This window comes from Nothoprocta perdicaria, unplaced genomic scaffold (assembly GCF_003342845.1).
Source record: "Nothoprocta perdicaria isolate Ctin4 unplaced genomic scaffold, notPer1 scaffold_1, whole genome shotgun sequence".
NCBI classification, from domain to species: Eukaryota; Metazoa; Chordata; class Aves; order Tinamiformes; family Tinamidae; genus Nothoprocta; species Nothoprocta perdicaria.
This window is the reverse complement of record NW_020454093.1, coordinates 2221576-2233423: the sequence shown is the minus strand read 5'-3', so window position 1 is coordinate 2233423 and position 11848 is coordinate 2221576. Positions and strand designations below refer to the sequence as shown.

Sequence of the window (11848 nt, the reverse complement as noted above, 5' to 3'; positions counted from 1 at the left end):
GCTGGGCTGACAGGGCAGGGCCTGCAGCGGCTGCCCCTGCTTCACCCCGCAGCTTCCCGGCGGGACGAGGCCCCTGGCAGCAGCGCCTTGGTCCGCAGAGCCTGGGTATCGCGGCGCTCAGCRCCCTGGCGCTCACCCGAGCCCTCTCCTGGGCGGGTACAGGAGGCCGCCGCACCTTGAATGCGTTGGATTTTGCTCTACAAGGTTGTTTGGCTGCTTTGCTTACGGATTGGGGGTTTGTTTGTTTGTTTGTCCCGTTTCTGCGTATCTAGGTAAAATACCTCGTTTGGGAAGCGGTGTTGCTGGCAGTAGGTGAAGCGCCCTCGAAAAGCGAGGGAGATGCAGGACGCTGAGGAGGATGACATGGCCTGCGGAGACCTGGGGAACGGGCTCGGCAGGAGGCCTGGCGGCGTCTACGGAGCGGACGCTTCGCAGAGCTCCCGCCTGTCCAGACCTAGGAGAGGGTCCGCCAAGGGCGGCAGCTCCCTCCCCTCAGCCAAGGGAGCCGCGCCAAACGGCCCCGCGGTTCCTCCCGCTCCGAAACAAACCCGCTCTCACGAGGGATCGCCCAGAAAGGCCCGAGTGGGAGCCGCTGGTTGGACCCAGCAAAGCAGCTGTGGTAAGAGCATAGTTATTCACTGTTCACCATCCTCCTCTAAATCTTTCTTCATAAAATTCAGCAGTTCAGCTACTTAACAAGCTCTCTCCAAGTTTAATTCAAGCACTTGCGAGAACACCCCAAATCCCTCAAGATATTAATGGGCGCTAAGATCAGACCCAATGCACTTTACAGGCTGGTTTTTGTAGCCCCAGCACCTTGTTTTGAGTTGCTGTGTGGTTGGAGTTGCAACAGGCAACTTTTTATTTGCAGTAACTCGGTCTGTGGCCCTTTTTAGTGTGAAATGGGTTTTACTTTTGAAAGCGACCTTAAGCAAAGACTCTTTTGACAGGGCAGAAGGGGTAGGCAGAGTTGTTTTTTCTCCATATGTGTATTTGTGTGTTTGAGCATACATATATATGTACGTGAGTAGTATGCATGGATACCAATGGTAAATGTTTATTTAAGGGAATGTTATATTTTATGGAATATTCTGTTGTCCTTCAGCTGGGTCTCCTGAAAATGGTGCATCCATCTAAAAAGTGCTAACACCTGTTCTGTTGATTTTGATTGTTGAAAAGCTACAACTAAAAAAAATACAACCTCCCCCCAAAATTCTTGGAGACAAAATAGCAATTCTATTCTTAGTTTCGTTTATTTTTTTAGAAGAAAAATCTAAAATCATGCTTGTTTTAAATCTCTTTATAACCGATCTTCCTTCCTCCCAACTTGATTTCTTTAAATGCGAATATGTTCGAGTTTAGTATTTTTGTATTTCTTAAATATGCTTATTAGCTCTGGAAGAAGAAAAAAAAGAAAAAACACAAAACTGAAAGTTGACCTCTGTGTGTTCCATGTTTTCAGGGTAAAGCTAATTTTCGTCTTTTCTTTTGTAAATATTGTGATATGGCATATTTTAGTATCTCTTATCCATCTTGCAGAGTCTAATTCTGAAGTATCAAATGAAGAACTAAAGCAACAACTTCAAGAAGCTCTAGAGGTCAGTAACAGCACCAAATATGTTGGTTTTGAAATCTGCATTTTTTATTAAAAAAAAAAAAAAAAACCAACTAACCAACCTAGCCCTTTTCAGCTGAGCATTGTCTCTGTAAGATGATCAATCAATAGGTAAAAGTAAGGAATAAAACGGTGCTCCTCAGATATATTTCTTAATAGAACATTGTCACAAGAACATGAAAATGTCTGGGAGGACGAACGGATAAGAGTTCAATCCTTTGGTCTAGTTAGTGCTTTTCAGGTGTTTGCTTGTCTTCAACTGCCTTTAGCTTGAGTAATTTCACAGTTTAACAGATTTTTCCTTCCTTATGTAAAGAGGGGAATTAGAGAGCATATCTGGGAGAGAATGAGATCCCACATCCTGTGGGTTTKCTATGTACTTGTGCAATTTAGACATTTTTTAACTCAAAAGATTCTACAAAATGAATTAGAGGATGTTGATGCTAGAAACAGAATATAAAATAGAAATACGAACACTCTGGGACTAGATTTATGTTTCTTACGTTAGAAGAAATTGAAAATTCATGACTCTTTGTTCAGATTATTATTGATTTTATTTGATTGTAGCTAGGCTTTTGTGAAAATGCTGCTCAAGATGCTGTGTGGATTTTTTTTTTTTTTTTTTTTTTTTGGTTCCTGAGATGTGTTGTTGTTTCTTTAGCAAGGCAGAGCTCAAATAATTAATAGTTTATTTTGCAAACATACTCAAAAGAGAAGGAAAAGAATAATTACATTTTTTTTTTTACTCAGTACTTTTCAGATTTTGCTCTAGCACATAATGCTAACATTTCTTTATCAGAAGCTGTTACAGGAAGTTTATGCAAGAGGCAAACGGGAGAAGGTTGTTGCTTGAAGAAAGCAAATTTACATTGCTGCTATGGTTTTGAGAGGGTTATCTTTGCTTTTACTCAGTGTTCCTATTACATTTTGTCTCAGGAAGTTGAAATGTTAAAAGTTGAACTTGAAGCTTCTCAAAGACGGCTTGAAGGAAAAGCTGAAGCCCTAAGAATCCTACAGAGCGTGGTAGGAGTTGTTCTAAAATCTTTTGGTCACTTCACGGTCAAGGAAAGAAAACAAATAAACAAAAAGGCTTTTTTCTTCCCTCTCCCTAAAAGCTTAGGCCCTGCCCAATGCTGTAAATGAGAGCGTTACATCTCTGGGTCTATACAGGAGTATACAGGCTTGTCTGTTAGAATTTAGCACTTTTTCTGTGTGGAACCGTTGCAGTGATTCAAGGAAACTTCAAAGTTGCAGCAAAATCTCATAACTCTATCCTGGAAGAACTAGCAATTTGACTTAAGGAATACTGCCTTTGCAGTCCTTTTATKTTACTGATTTTCTGACGTTAGTGGTTCTGCTGCAAAGCAGAGCTGTTTTCAGTTCGTTATTCCATCATTTTAGAGGAGAGTATGCATTAAATATTAGGTCACTTTCATTCACAGGTTATAGCACTTTTGGTAACTGCCACGTAATCGTTGAAGTTAATTGCTCTCCTTTAAGCTACTCAAATAACCCACTTATGGTTCTGCTGCTTTTTACCCTCAGCGTTCATAGTAAGTTATGCTCAGATCAAGCTATTAGTCTGTAACCTTATCTTTTGGGAGGTGATTTTGTGATGTGGAAAAGACCTAAAGAAGATATGATCTCTTTTCAAATTGATGCTGATGATCTGGAATAGGAAAAACGCAAGTTTGTAATGCGCTGTAGCTGCTTAGTATCTTACAATTAAGAACACAAAGGGTTCCCATGGAGAGAACTGCTGGTGTTTGTAGTTCTTCATGCTCCTGGTTACCCCAGAGCTTTGATTTACAGTGATGTAAAATTGAAAATATGACTCGATTACCGTGTTTGATAAATTTGTGCTTTTTTTACAGGCAGTGTTTAATAAAGCCACTAGTCATACAAAAGCAATGCTTCAGAAAACTGAGGAGGARAAGAGAGCTTTAGAAAAGGTAAGAGTAAGCATTTTCTTTATGCCTGTCCAAAGTTTTAATTTTTCCATGGTAAAATCATAATAGATCATTGCTCCTGGCTTGTTTTATTATGGAAAAAGAGTGGTTGTACTGTTTTCTTTGTTTTTAATTGATACAGATCCAATATTAGTTTGGGTGGGGTTTTTTTTGGGAGAGGGGGAGGAGCAGTTTAAGTATTCATATTCTTCTTTGGTAGAAAGGAAAAATACTGATTTATCGCTTTCTTGATCTGAATATTTTCATCTTTTGTTTTGTACAAGCAATACTTGAAAGATCCTAGAGGTCGTTTTTTGTGGTTTTTTTTTTCCTTCTCTCCCTGTATCTTTGACTGGTCTTTGTCATGAGCAGTGCTTAGTTTATACTGAGTGCTTAGTTTATACTGAGTTGCCTTATTTCCTCAGTATGATTTGTCAACAACGAACTCCCAAATGAGTCTAAGAACAGAGTATTCTAATATCCACTGCCACTGTTAGCTCATTGAACATAGTGTTTGTTGTGTTTGGTACCACATTTATTTAAAATAAAACACACACACACATACACACGCATAATACATGCATATTGTTTTCACTGGCTGCCCAAATGTCTGTCAGTGCCAAACTCAGGACTGGCAGTTCACATCTCTTATGTTCATTGCTGGACTTGGAACAAACTGCGCCTGCTTTGTTTTGTCTCTACAGGAAATAAATACTTTGCAATGGGAAATTGAGTTTGATCAGGATAGATTTAAAAACATAGAAGAGACATGGACAGAAAAATATGACAGGTATTTTACACATGCTATGTTTCCTTGGGGGTTGCATTGAACACTACATATTATCTGTCTTATATTCTCTGTTTCGTATTATCTTTTTCACATTTTCCTAACGTTCTGGATTTGGAAATGGTATTTTTCATGCTAATCACATTTTTTAATGTTTCAATTAAACTACTAAAATTAATTACTSAATTTTGTAGTGTGTGTACAGCTTGTCGTTGCTAGACTGACTTTTCACTTCACTTGCATTATTTTATTGCTTTATTATGTTAGCCGGCTGGAACCAGATTGTCCTTATTTGCTTTGAATGGAAATGAGGCATAAAAAACAACGGCATGTGCATGCAGGTGGAAATACCTTTTTTTTTTTTTTTTTTTTTTTTTCCTGTAGATATGAGCATGAGTAAAACGGAATGTTTTTGAGAGAGGTTGGTTAACTGGTTTTGTGATTAAATAGAGTTTTCTGTACTGACAGCAGGTGTTGCCTCCTTAGGCAAGCAGAAGAAGCCAGAGGCACTAAATAAATAATGCAGTAACAGACATTGAAAATTGACCAGCAGGCTCCACTTACTTAAAGGTGTAAGTGATCTCTCGGGAGTTCAGGCAGCAGAGTTACAGTTATTGTAGTGGAGATTTTTATTTCAAAAATTTCAAACTGGATCCAAGAATAAGCCAATCATTTCAAAATGTTCACTTGTAAGAAGAGTTTTGTGAAGATGAATTGCTTCTTTTTAGTTGCTATTTTACAATTGTCAAAGAATGCCTTTTGAAAAACCCTAATTCTCCTAATTCTCCTAATTTAAAAACACAGCAAGAGTTGCCAATTTTTTTTTTTTTTTTTTGAGTAGCAAAGCGAGTATTACCAGTTGAAAGCTAGAGATGGAAACAAGTCTTTAGAAAGCTGCAAGCAGCAGTAAATCATGAGTTCACTCATGAGATGAGGCAAAATGTGTGTTTGTCCAAATGAAAATGTTTCAGGTTACTAGTCAGCTTTAAACRAAGTCCTGGAGCTGCAGAATGGTGTGTTTAGTGACAGCTGAAGAGCTGTACAATGAACAAATGTAATTGCTTCAAATTGTGGACACTGCCAGTTTTCTGTTTAAGAGGGAAATACAAAAGTGCCAAGGAAAAACATATTGGACATGCACATTGTATGCTCTCATGTGATAAAGCTTAAAAGTGAAGCTGTTCTCTCGAATGGTATTTAAAGATGCAGGAAATGCCCTTTTAAAAATTAAGACCAGAGCCTTATTGTCATACATTCAATAATAATCTTATATTTTAAAGTAGCAACTTGCTAGCAAGTATTTCAGGAGCTCACAATTATGTATTTTACCAGCAGTGTCTAATGGCAATGTGGTACTTGAGCTTCTCTTCATTAAGCTCTGTAGTTTTGCACATGTTATGTTTACATGTGAATGATTTCTTTCTGCAGTCTTTGCAGCAATCCTAATTCCATTTTGCAGAAACATTCAGTGAAGTGTTTTAATAGGCCAGAAACTTCTTTCATTTGTATGTCCTTTTCAATAATTATTTTAAAGGTGACACAGCCTTTCTCTAATTTCTGCAGGATATATTGTGAAAATGCAGCTCTTAAGGAAACATTGAAACTGAGAACAGAAGAAGTTAAAACTCTTAAATCTGAAAATGCAAGTAAGCCACCAATAGCTTTTCCTCTTAAAAYGCTGTTTCTCAGGAATAATTGAGAGCTTAACTGTGACTACAGCTTTCTGCTAGGATAAGTCCTTGTGTTAATGGCAGCTGGTGTTAGCTGGTTCCTGGCAGCAGGAACCCCCTTTGAATAGACGGGTAGTGCCTGTTCTCCTTGTCACGCTGTCTCTTAAACTAAAAACTTCATGGAACAATAGCAAAAGTTGGGTATGCAGCTTAGAGAGTCCTTCAGATCTGAAGGAAATATACATATCTTATTGACTTGGTGACGCACTGGGTGTGGAGGGAAACAACCACTCTGTGTTCCTTAATGCCCTGGAAGAGGGAACACCGGGCCAAGGGAGCCACAGAAGCCACAAAGTGTTCCTGCTACAATCCAAATTACCGTGAGGTGGCTTTAGCAACTCTGCTTACAGATTCCAAGAGCATGAACCATTTGAGCTATTTAGCTTGTCTTTAAAACGGGTGCTGCTGGTAGTGCAGAGATCTCCATTCCCTTATTTTCAGCTGCTTTTCCGTATTTTCAGCTGCTTTTCCGTATTTTCAGCTTCTTTTCCGTATTTTCAGCTTCTTTTCCGTATTTTCAGCTTCTTTTCCGTATTTTCAGCTTCCCCATAGCTTCAAAAAAAAACCTGTAATACATAAATATTTTCCTAGTGTTGTCGTTTTGTAAAAGACCAGCTGGCTTAGTTGGAAGTGAAAAAAGAGGTTGGCACGTAATGCTGCAGAAAAGTAGTATGTGAGGCAATGTATCTGTAAACAGGTCATCTCCAGGAAAATATGGAAGGCAATTGGGATCTGAGTTTTCAGATCTGTATAGTCTCCTCGTAGTCCCAAATTGATGCTTAAACCATAAAACTGCTTCATTCAAATGTAAACTCRGTTATTGAGAGATCAGAACTGACAGCATTTAAATATTCTCATCGTTTCCTAGTTTTGAATCAGCAGTGCTTGGAATTTCTTGCAATGCTTGATGTGAAACAACAGAAGGTTATCCAAGAAAATATGTCCTGGAATAAAAGTGGCCTTACAGATATTACAGGTCTTGAAGTAAGTATGGAGTCTGTTTTTTCATGACAACTAGCTCAAAGATATGTTTACATACAAAGTACATATTGCTGCAATTTGCTTATTGATTATTTAACTGTTTCTTTGGACTTGATTCTAGCAAATTAAAATACGTCTTTGTGTGCCTCTGAATCAGGTTTCTAGTTTTTGGTGCTTTATAACTTCTATTTTACAACAGAAGAGTAGACAGAAGCAGCATGAAGACATCTTTCACAGGCCACCATGCTTCTTTGTCTTCCTAATCTTTTAATTCCTAATTCCTTGCCTCTATGTTTCTTTAATGAGTTGGGGAAAAAAAAAAGTAGCTAATGAGGTCTGCAGAGAGCAACATAAACAGGCTGACAATTTTTGCCTTTAGGTTATCTTTATTTAAATATTTAAAGTATTTTATTTYAGCAAGTTTCTGATTGCTAGGAAATGCCCTCGTAACCTCACTGAGCTGCCTTGGAACATAAGGTGAATCCAAGAATACCAAGAATCCATCATATACGTTGCAAAGTCGTATGTCCCAGACTGCTGTTTAGAAGCCTGTATCCCAATTTTTCTTCGCTTACAAGATTAAAAAAAGCAAACTATGATATGAAACGTTAATTAATGTTTGTGGAAGTGTTCAAGCTGGCAAGAGCACACTRTGAGGCTTTCCATATTTCTTTGATATCCACTTCAAAGGGATAGCTGCTGGGGATCAGTATTTACAGGGATTATTTTAYGTACGGATTTACTGGAATGTGGTCATGGCTCTTCGTGTGTGTGAGAGCACACTGCTTATCTCATCTCCATTTTTTTTTTTTTTGAGCGTTTCCATGTGGGTAATAGAAGTAACCACATGAATAAGAACTGAAATTTTTAAAGCCTATCTCCTGTGGTGCCTTTATGATGGTGGGCTTGTATCTGAATAGACAATAGGCATAAACAATATCCCCCAAATGCTATGTTTGGGATAGATTGGAGATTAGTATTAAAAAAAAATGCATTTCCTGCTTGTCATTTTGAGTCAGAAGAAGTCACGCATGAATCCTTATGGCCGGGTTTTCCTGGCCCTTACACTCCTGTGGYGATTTCAGGATGTTTTCTTGGTAGTTGTCTGGCACCTCTTGGGTTGTTTTCTGTGTGCAGGTAGTTAGTTAATTGGTGATTTGGTTTTGGATTTAAAGCTGGCGGTTCTYGGAGCCTGCACCTGCAGCACTTCGGGAGGGCAGCCCTGTTCCTGCGCTAGAATGTCAGCGGCAACTCGGAAGCAGCTGCTCCAGCTCAAGCAAGAGGTAATGCTGCCTCCCCTGAGTGGGAACAAGCAGAGTGGGGGAGCTCAAAGCCAAATAAAACCAGAAGCAGCCTCCTTGCAGCTTAGGTGGAATAGTGCGTGCTTTTCAGAAATACCTACTGTTTGCAAGACTCACACTTTTGCTGGTAGAGAGCTATAATGTAAGTGAGTATTACTTAATGAGTTTACTTAATGAGTTTGCTAAATCCTGTAATATTTAAAAAACTTTTCCTTTTTCCTTTTGGCCGTATTTTTTAAATATAAAAATTAGAGACTCAGAAAGCGTCACTTTGCAATCTGAGTGTAGACTATCACTGAAAGGCACGACTTCCTTTTTTTCTTGGCGGTGCATTCTACCTTTTCCCTTCAGTTGACGTCAGCATTTATAATGCTTTATAGACAGCCAGATCGTGGAGCTAGTCTTGCTAAAAGCTAATTACATAAAACTCAAGTCAATAAAATGATTTTTAAGCTCTCAAAGTTTTGAATTTAATTAAACTTACAGTTTTAAATATTCTGGATTTCCTTGCATATGGTCCTAATGCAGATGTTCCACCTGAAATGCTAATTTTGGAAGTAATTACTGTAATGTTCCTGTGATATTTCCATTTAAAAATGTATTTCTTTAGGTAGCAAGAAAGCATTTGGTTTGGTTTCTACCATTTCCCTGATGAGATATATTGAAAATTTCCCTGGCTTCCCTTCAATCCCCTTTTGCTTGTACAGGCCTGCCTTCAGCATCTCTACTATGAACTAATAACATAAATTTTCTGACTTGCGTTAATGGCTTCATCCTCTTTCTTAATCTACCTTTTAAATCTGTTTCTTTCAAATTGCTTAATATACTTCTTTTTTTTCTCAATTATAACCAGATTGAGCTTCTAAAGAAGAGTAAAGATGAAGCTTATATAATGGCAGATGCTTTCAGAATTGCATTTGAGCAGCAGCTAATGCAGAGAAAGGACCAGGCCCTGAGGCTGGCAGAAGTGAATAAGATTAAAAAGGAAACAAAATTTATAAGCTGGAGACGTCTGAAAGAGGATGGTAAATGGGCATGTTGTGTAATTGTTCCTAATGAATAGAGAAAAAGCTAGCTGACAAGTAGCACAGGCAAGCTCTGTTGCTGATCAAATGTTTGGCAGTGGTTTAATTGCTGGCTGAGGCTTCTGAAGAGCCAAGAAAATGGGAACAAGGTTGTATGCAAACTGGAAGTACTTTAAACAGTGTGTCATGTAGTTCTGGCAGAAGCTTTCCATGTGTGGTACAGGATATCTGGGTGTAAGTGGAATATTACAGTATTCATTATATAACTCCAGTCTTATACATCTGTAGTCTGCAGTCTAGGCTTTAGAGTAGCCCTTTTCTTCATACATTCATGAACTATTTAATTCTGTGTTTCAATACATACATTTCCTAAGTTGAATGTGCAGTAATTTTTTTTTTTAAGTTTTAGAAAGTTTTAAGAACTCTTATCAAAAATCTTTTTTTCCCCTCAGTTTACCAAGTATGTTTAAAAAAAATTACAAAGAATTATTACTTCACTAGATGTGTTTTTCATATAAAGGAAAAAGAAAACTTCTCTATTTGCCTGAATTTAGGAAAAGACCATTTAGTCGTTAAGTTATGATAAGGGTGGTGCTGTCTGCAAATTGTTATATATACTAGAAGAAGTCATGACTTGCATTGTCCCCTTTAGAGGGGGTGGATCAGTATCCTGGTTTGCTACTGTCTGTTTTATCCCAAAGTAACTTGTTTTTGTGTGATATTAGAGTTTGTGTCATTATATTTCAGACAAAGTATAACTTTTTTTTTTCCTTAGGACACGTCAAGTTGCAAGGAAACAAGAAAAGCCTGGGGCAGAAATTATCAGGTCTGCTGTCTTCAGGTGTGGACTGTAGGAGAGTTGAAGAGCTGGACAATCCTCATGAAATCCTTAAGATGTTAATAGATTTGGTTAGTATTTTTCTTTTTAACGGTTCAGCATGAGTACTTAGGAGAAGAAATACAACTTCTTTGACTACTTTGTTCTTAGCTTACAAGCTAGTTTCGTTGTTTTTTTTTTTTTTCTAATGCAGTTAAATGACAAAGAAGAGGCTTTGGCTCATCAGAGAAAAGTGAGTTACATGCTGGCTCGTGCAATAGAGATGAAAGAAGATGCTTCAGAAGAAAATAAAGAAAATGCTCTGAGGACTTGTCAGTGTAAAGCCTTGCAATCCCAAGGGTCATCTAATCTTGTATACACTTGCAGCAAAAACCTCAATTCTCAAAACAGTGTTTGTTCTATTTCCAATACAGAAATGTTTGGAAACTCAGTAAAAATGCTTCGAAAATCACATTCTTGGCCATCAGAGACTATTCACTATGAAGAAGATCATTCATATGAAAAAACAGATGAAACTGTTGTGATCTCAATATAGTCAGCAGTGGGATAAAACTTTTTTTTTAATCTTTTGGAAATGCCAAAAAAAAAAAAAAGAAGCCTGCAGAAAATGACTTCTTTAGGTACTAATTAGCATTTAACTTTTACAAATAATTTTGGTTAACATAAAACAAAAGGGGGGGGAAAGGCAGCACCCCACTCCCCCCCGGAAAATCTGTTTTATCAACGTTTCCAACATTTCCTTTTGGCCTTGAGAGGCTTCCGCTGGGTACAGTCATGACAAGAAATTTTGTCCGAATTAGGAAAATGACTTAAAATTAATGTAGATTATAGACTTTTTGCTGTAAGGAAAGGTTATGCTTTTATATTTTGTCCCTTGTAGAACAGCTGATGCTCAAAATAAATTTCATTTGAAAAAATTTGAAAGTTACTTCTACTTTTTTTCTGTCTTTAGCAGGTACTGCAAAGAAGGTATACATAAACTATGGAAAATGCTGCATTACACCCGTCTTATATAGTTCCCTAAATATGACACTAGCACTGAACACATTTCATAAGCCTGTGAATGTAAGAAATGGGAGACTGCAATTTGTAGGCTGCAGTAGACTACTGAATTTGAGTGTGATTTYGGAGATTGACTCTGTTTTTCATATTTGATTTTCATATTTGGATTATTTACTGAGTCATTAGAACTCAAGAAAAATCTTTCTTTAAAGCACAATTCCAGTCTAGAATGAGACTTCATTTTTGTCTTCAGCTTGTTCTTCCTGCTGAACAAAAGACTCCTTTACTTTTAATCAAATATTGTTTGAATGTTAGAAGTTTTTGGTTGTAAYGTGACAAGTTCTCTCAAGGCAGATGTTGTTGAATACCAGAAAATGTGACTTGCTGCTCCTCATGGAATCACCCATTTACTAATTAGTGAGAAGCTCATTATTCACTAATCAGTGGAGAAGCTGGAAGAACAACAATTATTGCCAAGCTAGTTATCTGCTCACTGATGAGTACTTAGCCATCTTCACCCGTACGTAAGGATGCTTGTGAGGTAATGGCAATCTGATAAAGAAAGCCACGTACAGACTTTARGATTTTTTTACTAGGTAAGACTATCTGGAATAATTAAT

The 11848-nt window shown here is 37.8% G+C and overlaps 1 protein-coding gene across 3 annotated transcripts in view; it reads left to right on the top strand.

Moving 5' to 3' along the window:
* The window catches only part of CCDC125 (coiled-coil domain containing 125), a 12322-nt gene extending 1179 nt beyond the window's left edge, over window positions 1-11143 (top strand). For all 3 annotated transcript variants that reach the window (XM_026036078.1, XM_026036086.1, XM_026036095.1), the window contains exons 2-12: window positions 273-619; window positions 1540-1598; window positions 2552-2638; window positions 3490-3567; window positions 4269-4354; window positions 5915-5997; window positions 6950-7065; window positions 8238-8345; window positions 9217-9388; window positions 10164-10297; window positions 10420-11143. In XM_026036078.1, the coding sequence (XP_025891863.1) occupies window positions 340-619; window positions 1540-1598; window positions 2552-2638; window positions 3490-3567; window positions 4269-4354; window positions 5915-5997; window positions 6950-7065; window positions 8238-8345; window positions 9217-9388; window positions 10164-10297; window positions 10420-10761 (1545 nt within the window). In that variant the 5' untranslated portion in view covers window positions 273-339 and the 3' untranslated portion in view covers window positions 10762-11143. The remainder of the gene's footprint in view (window positions 1-272; window positions 620-1539; window positions 1599-2551; window positions 2639-3489; window positions 3568-4268; window positions 4355-5914; window positions 5998-6949; window positions 7066-8237; window positions 8346-9216; window positions 9389-10163; window positions 10298-10419) is intronic.
* Window positions 11144-11848: the final 705 nt, after the last annotated feature.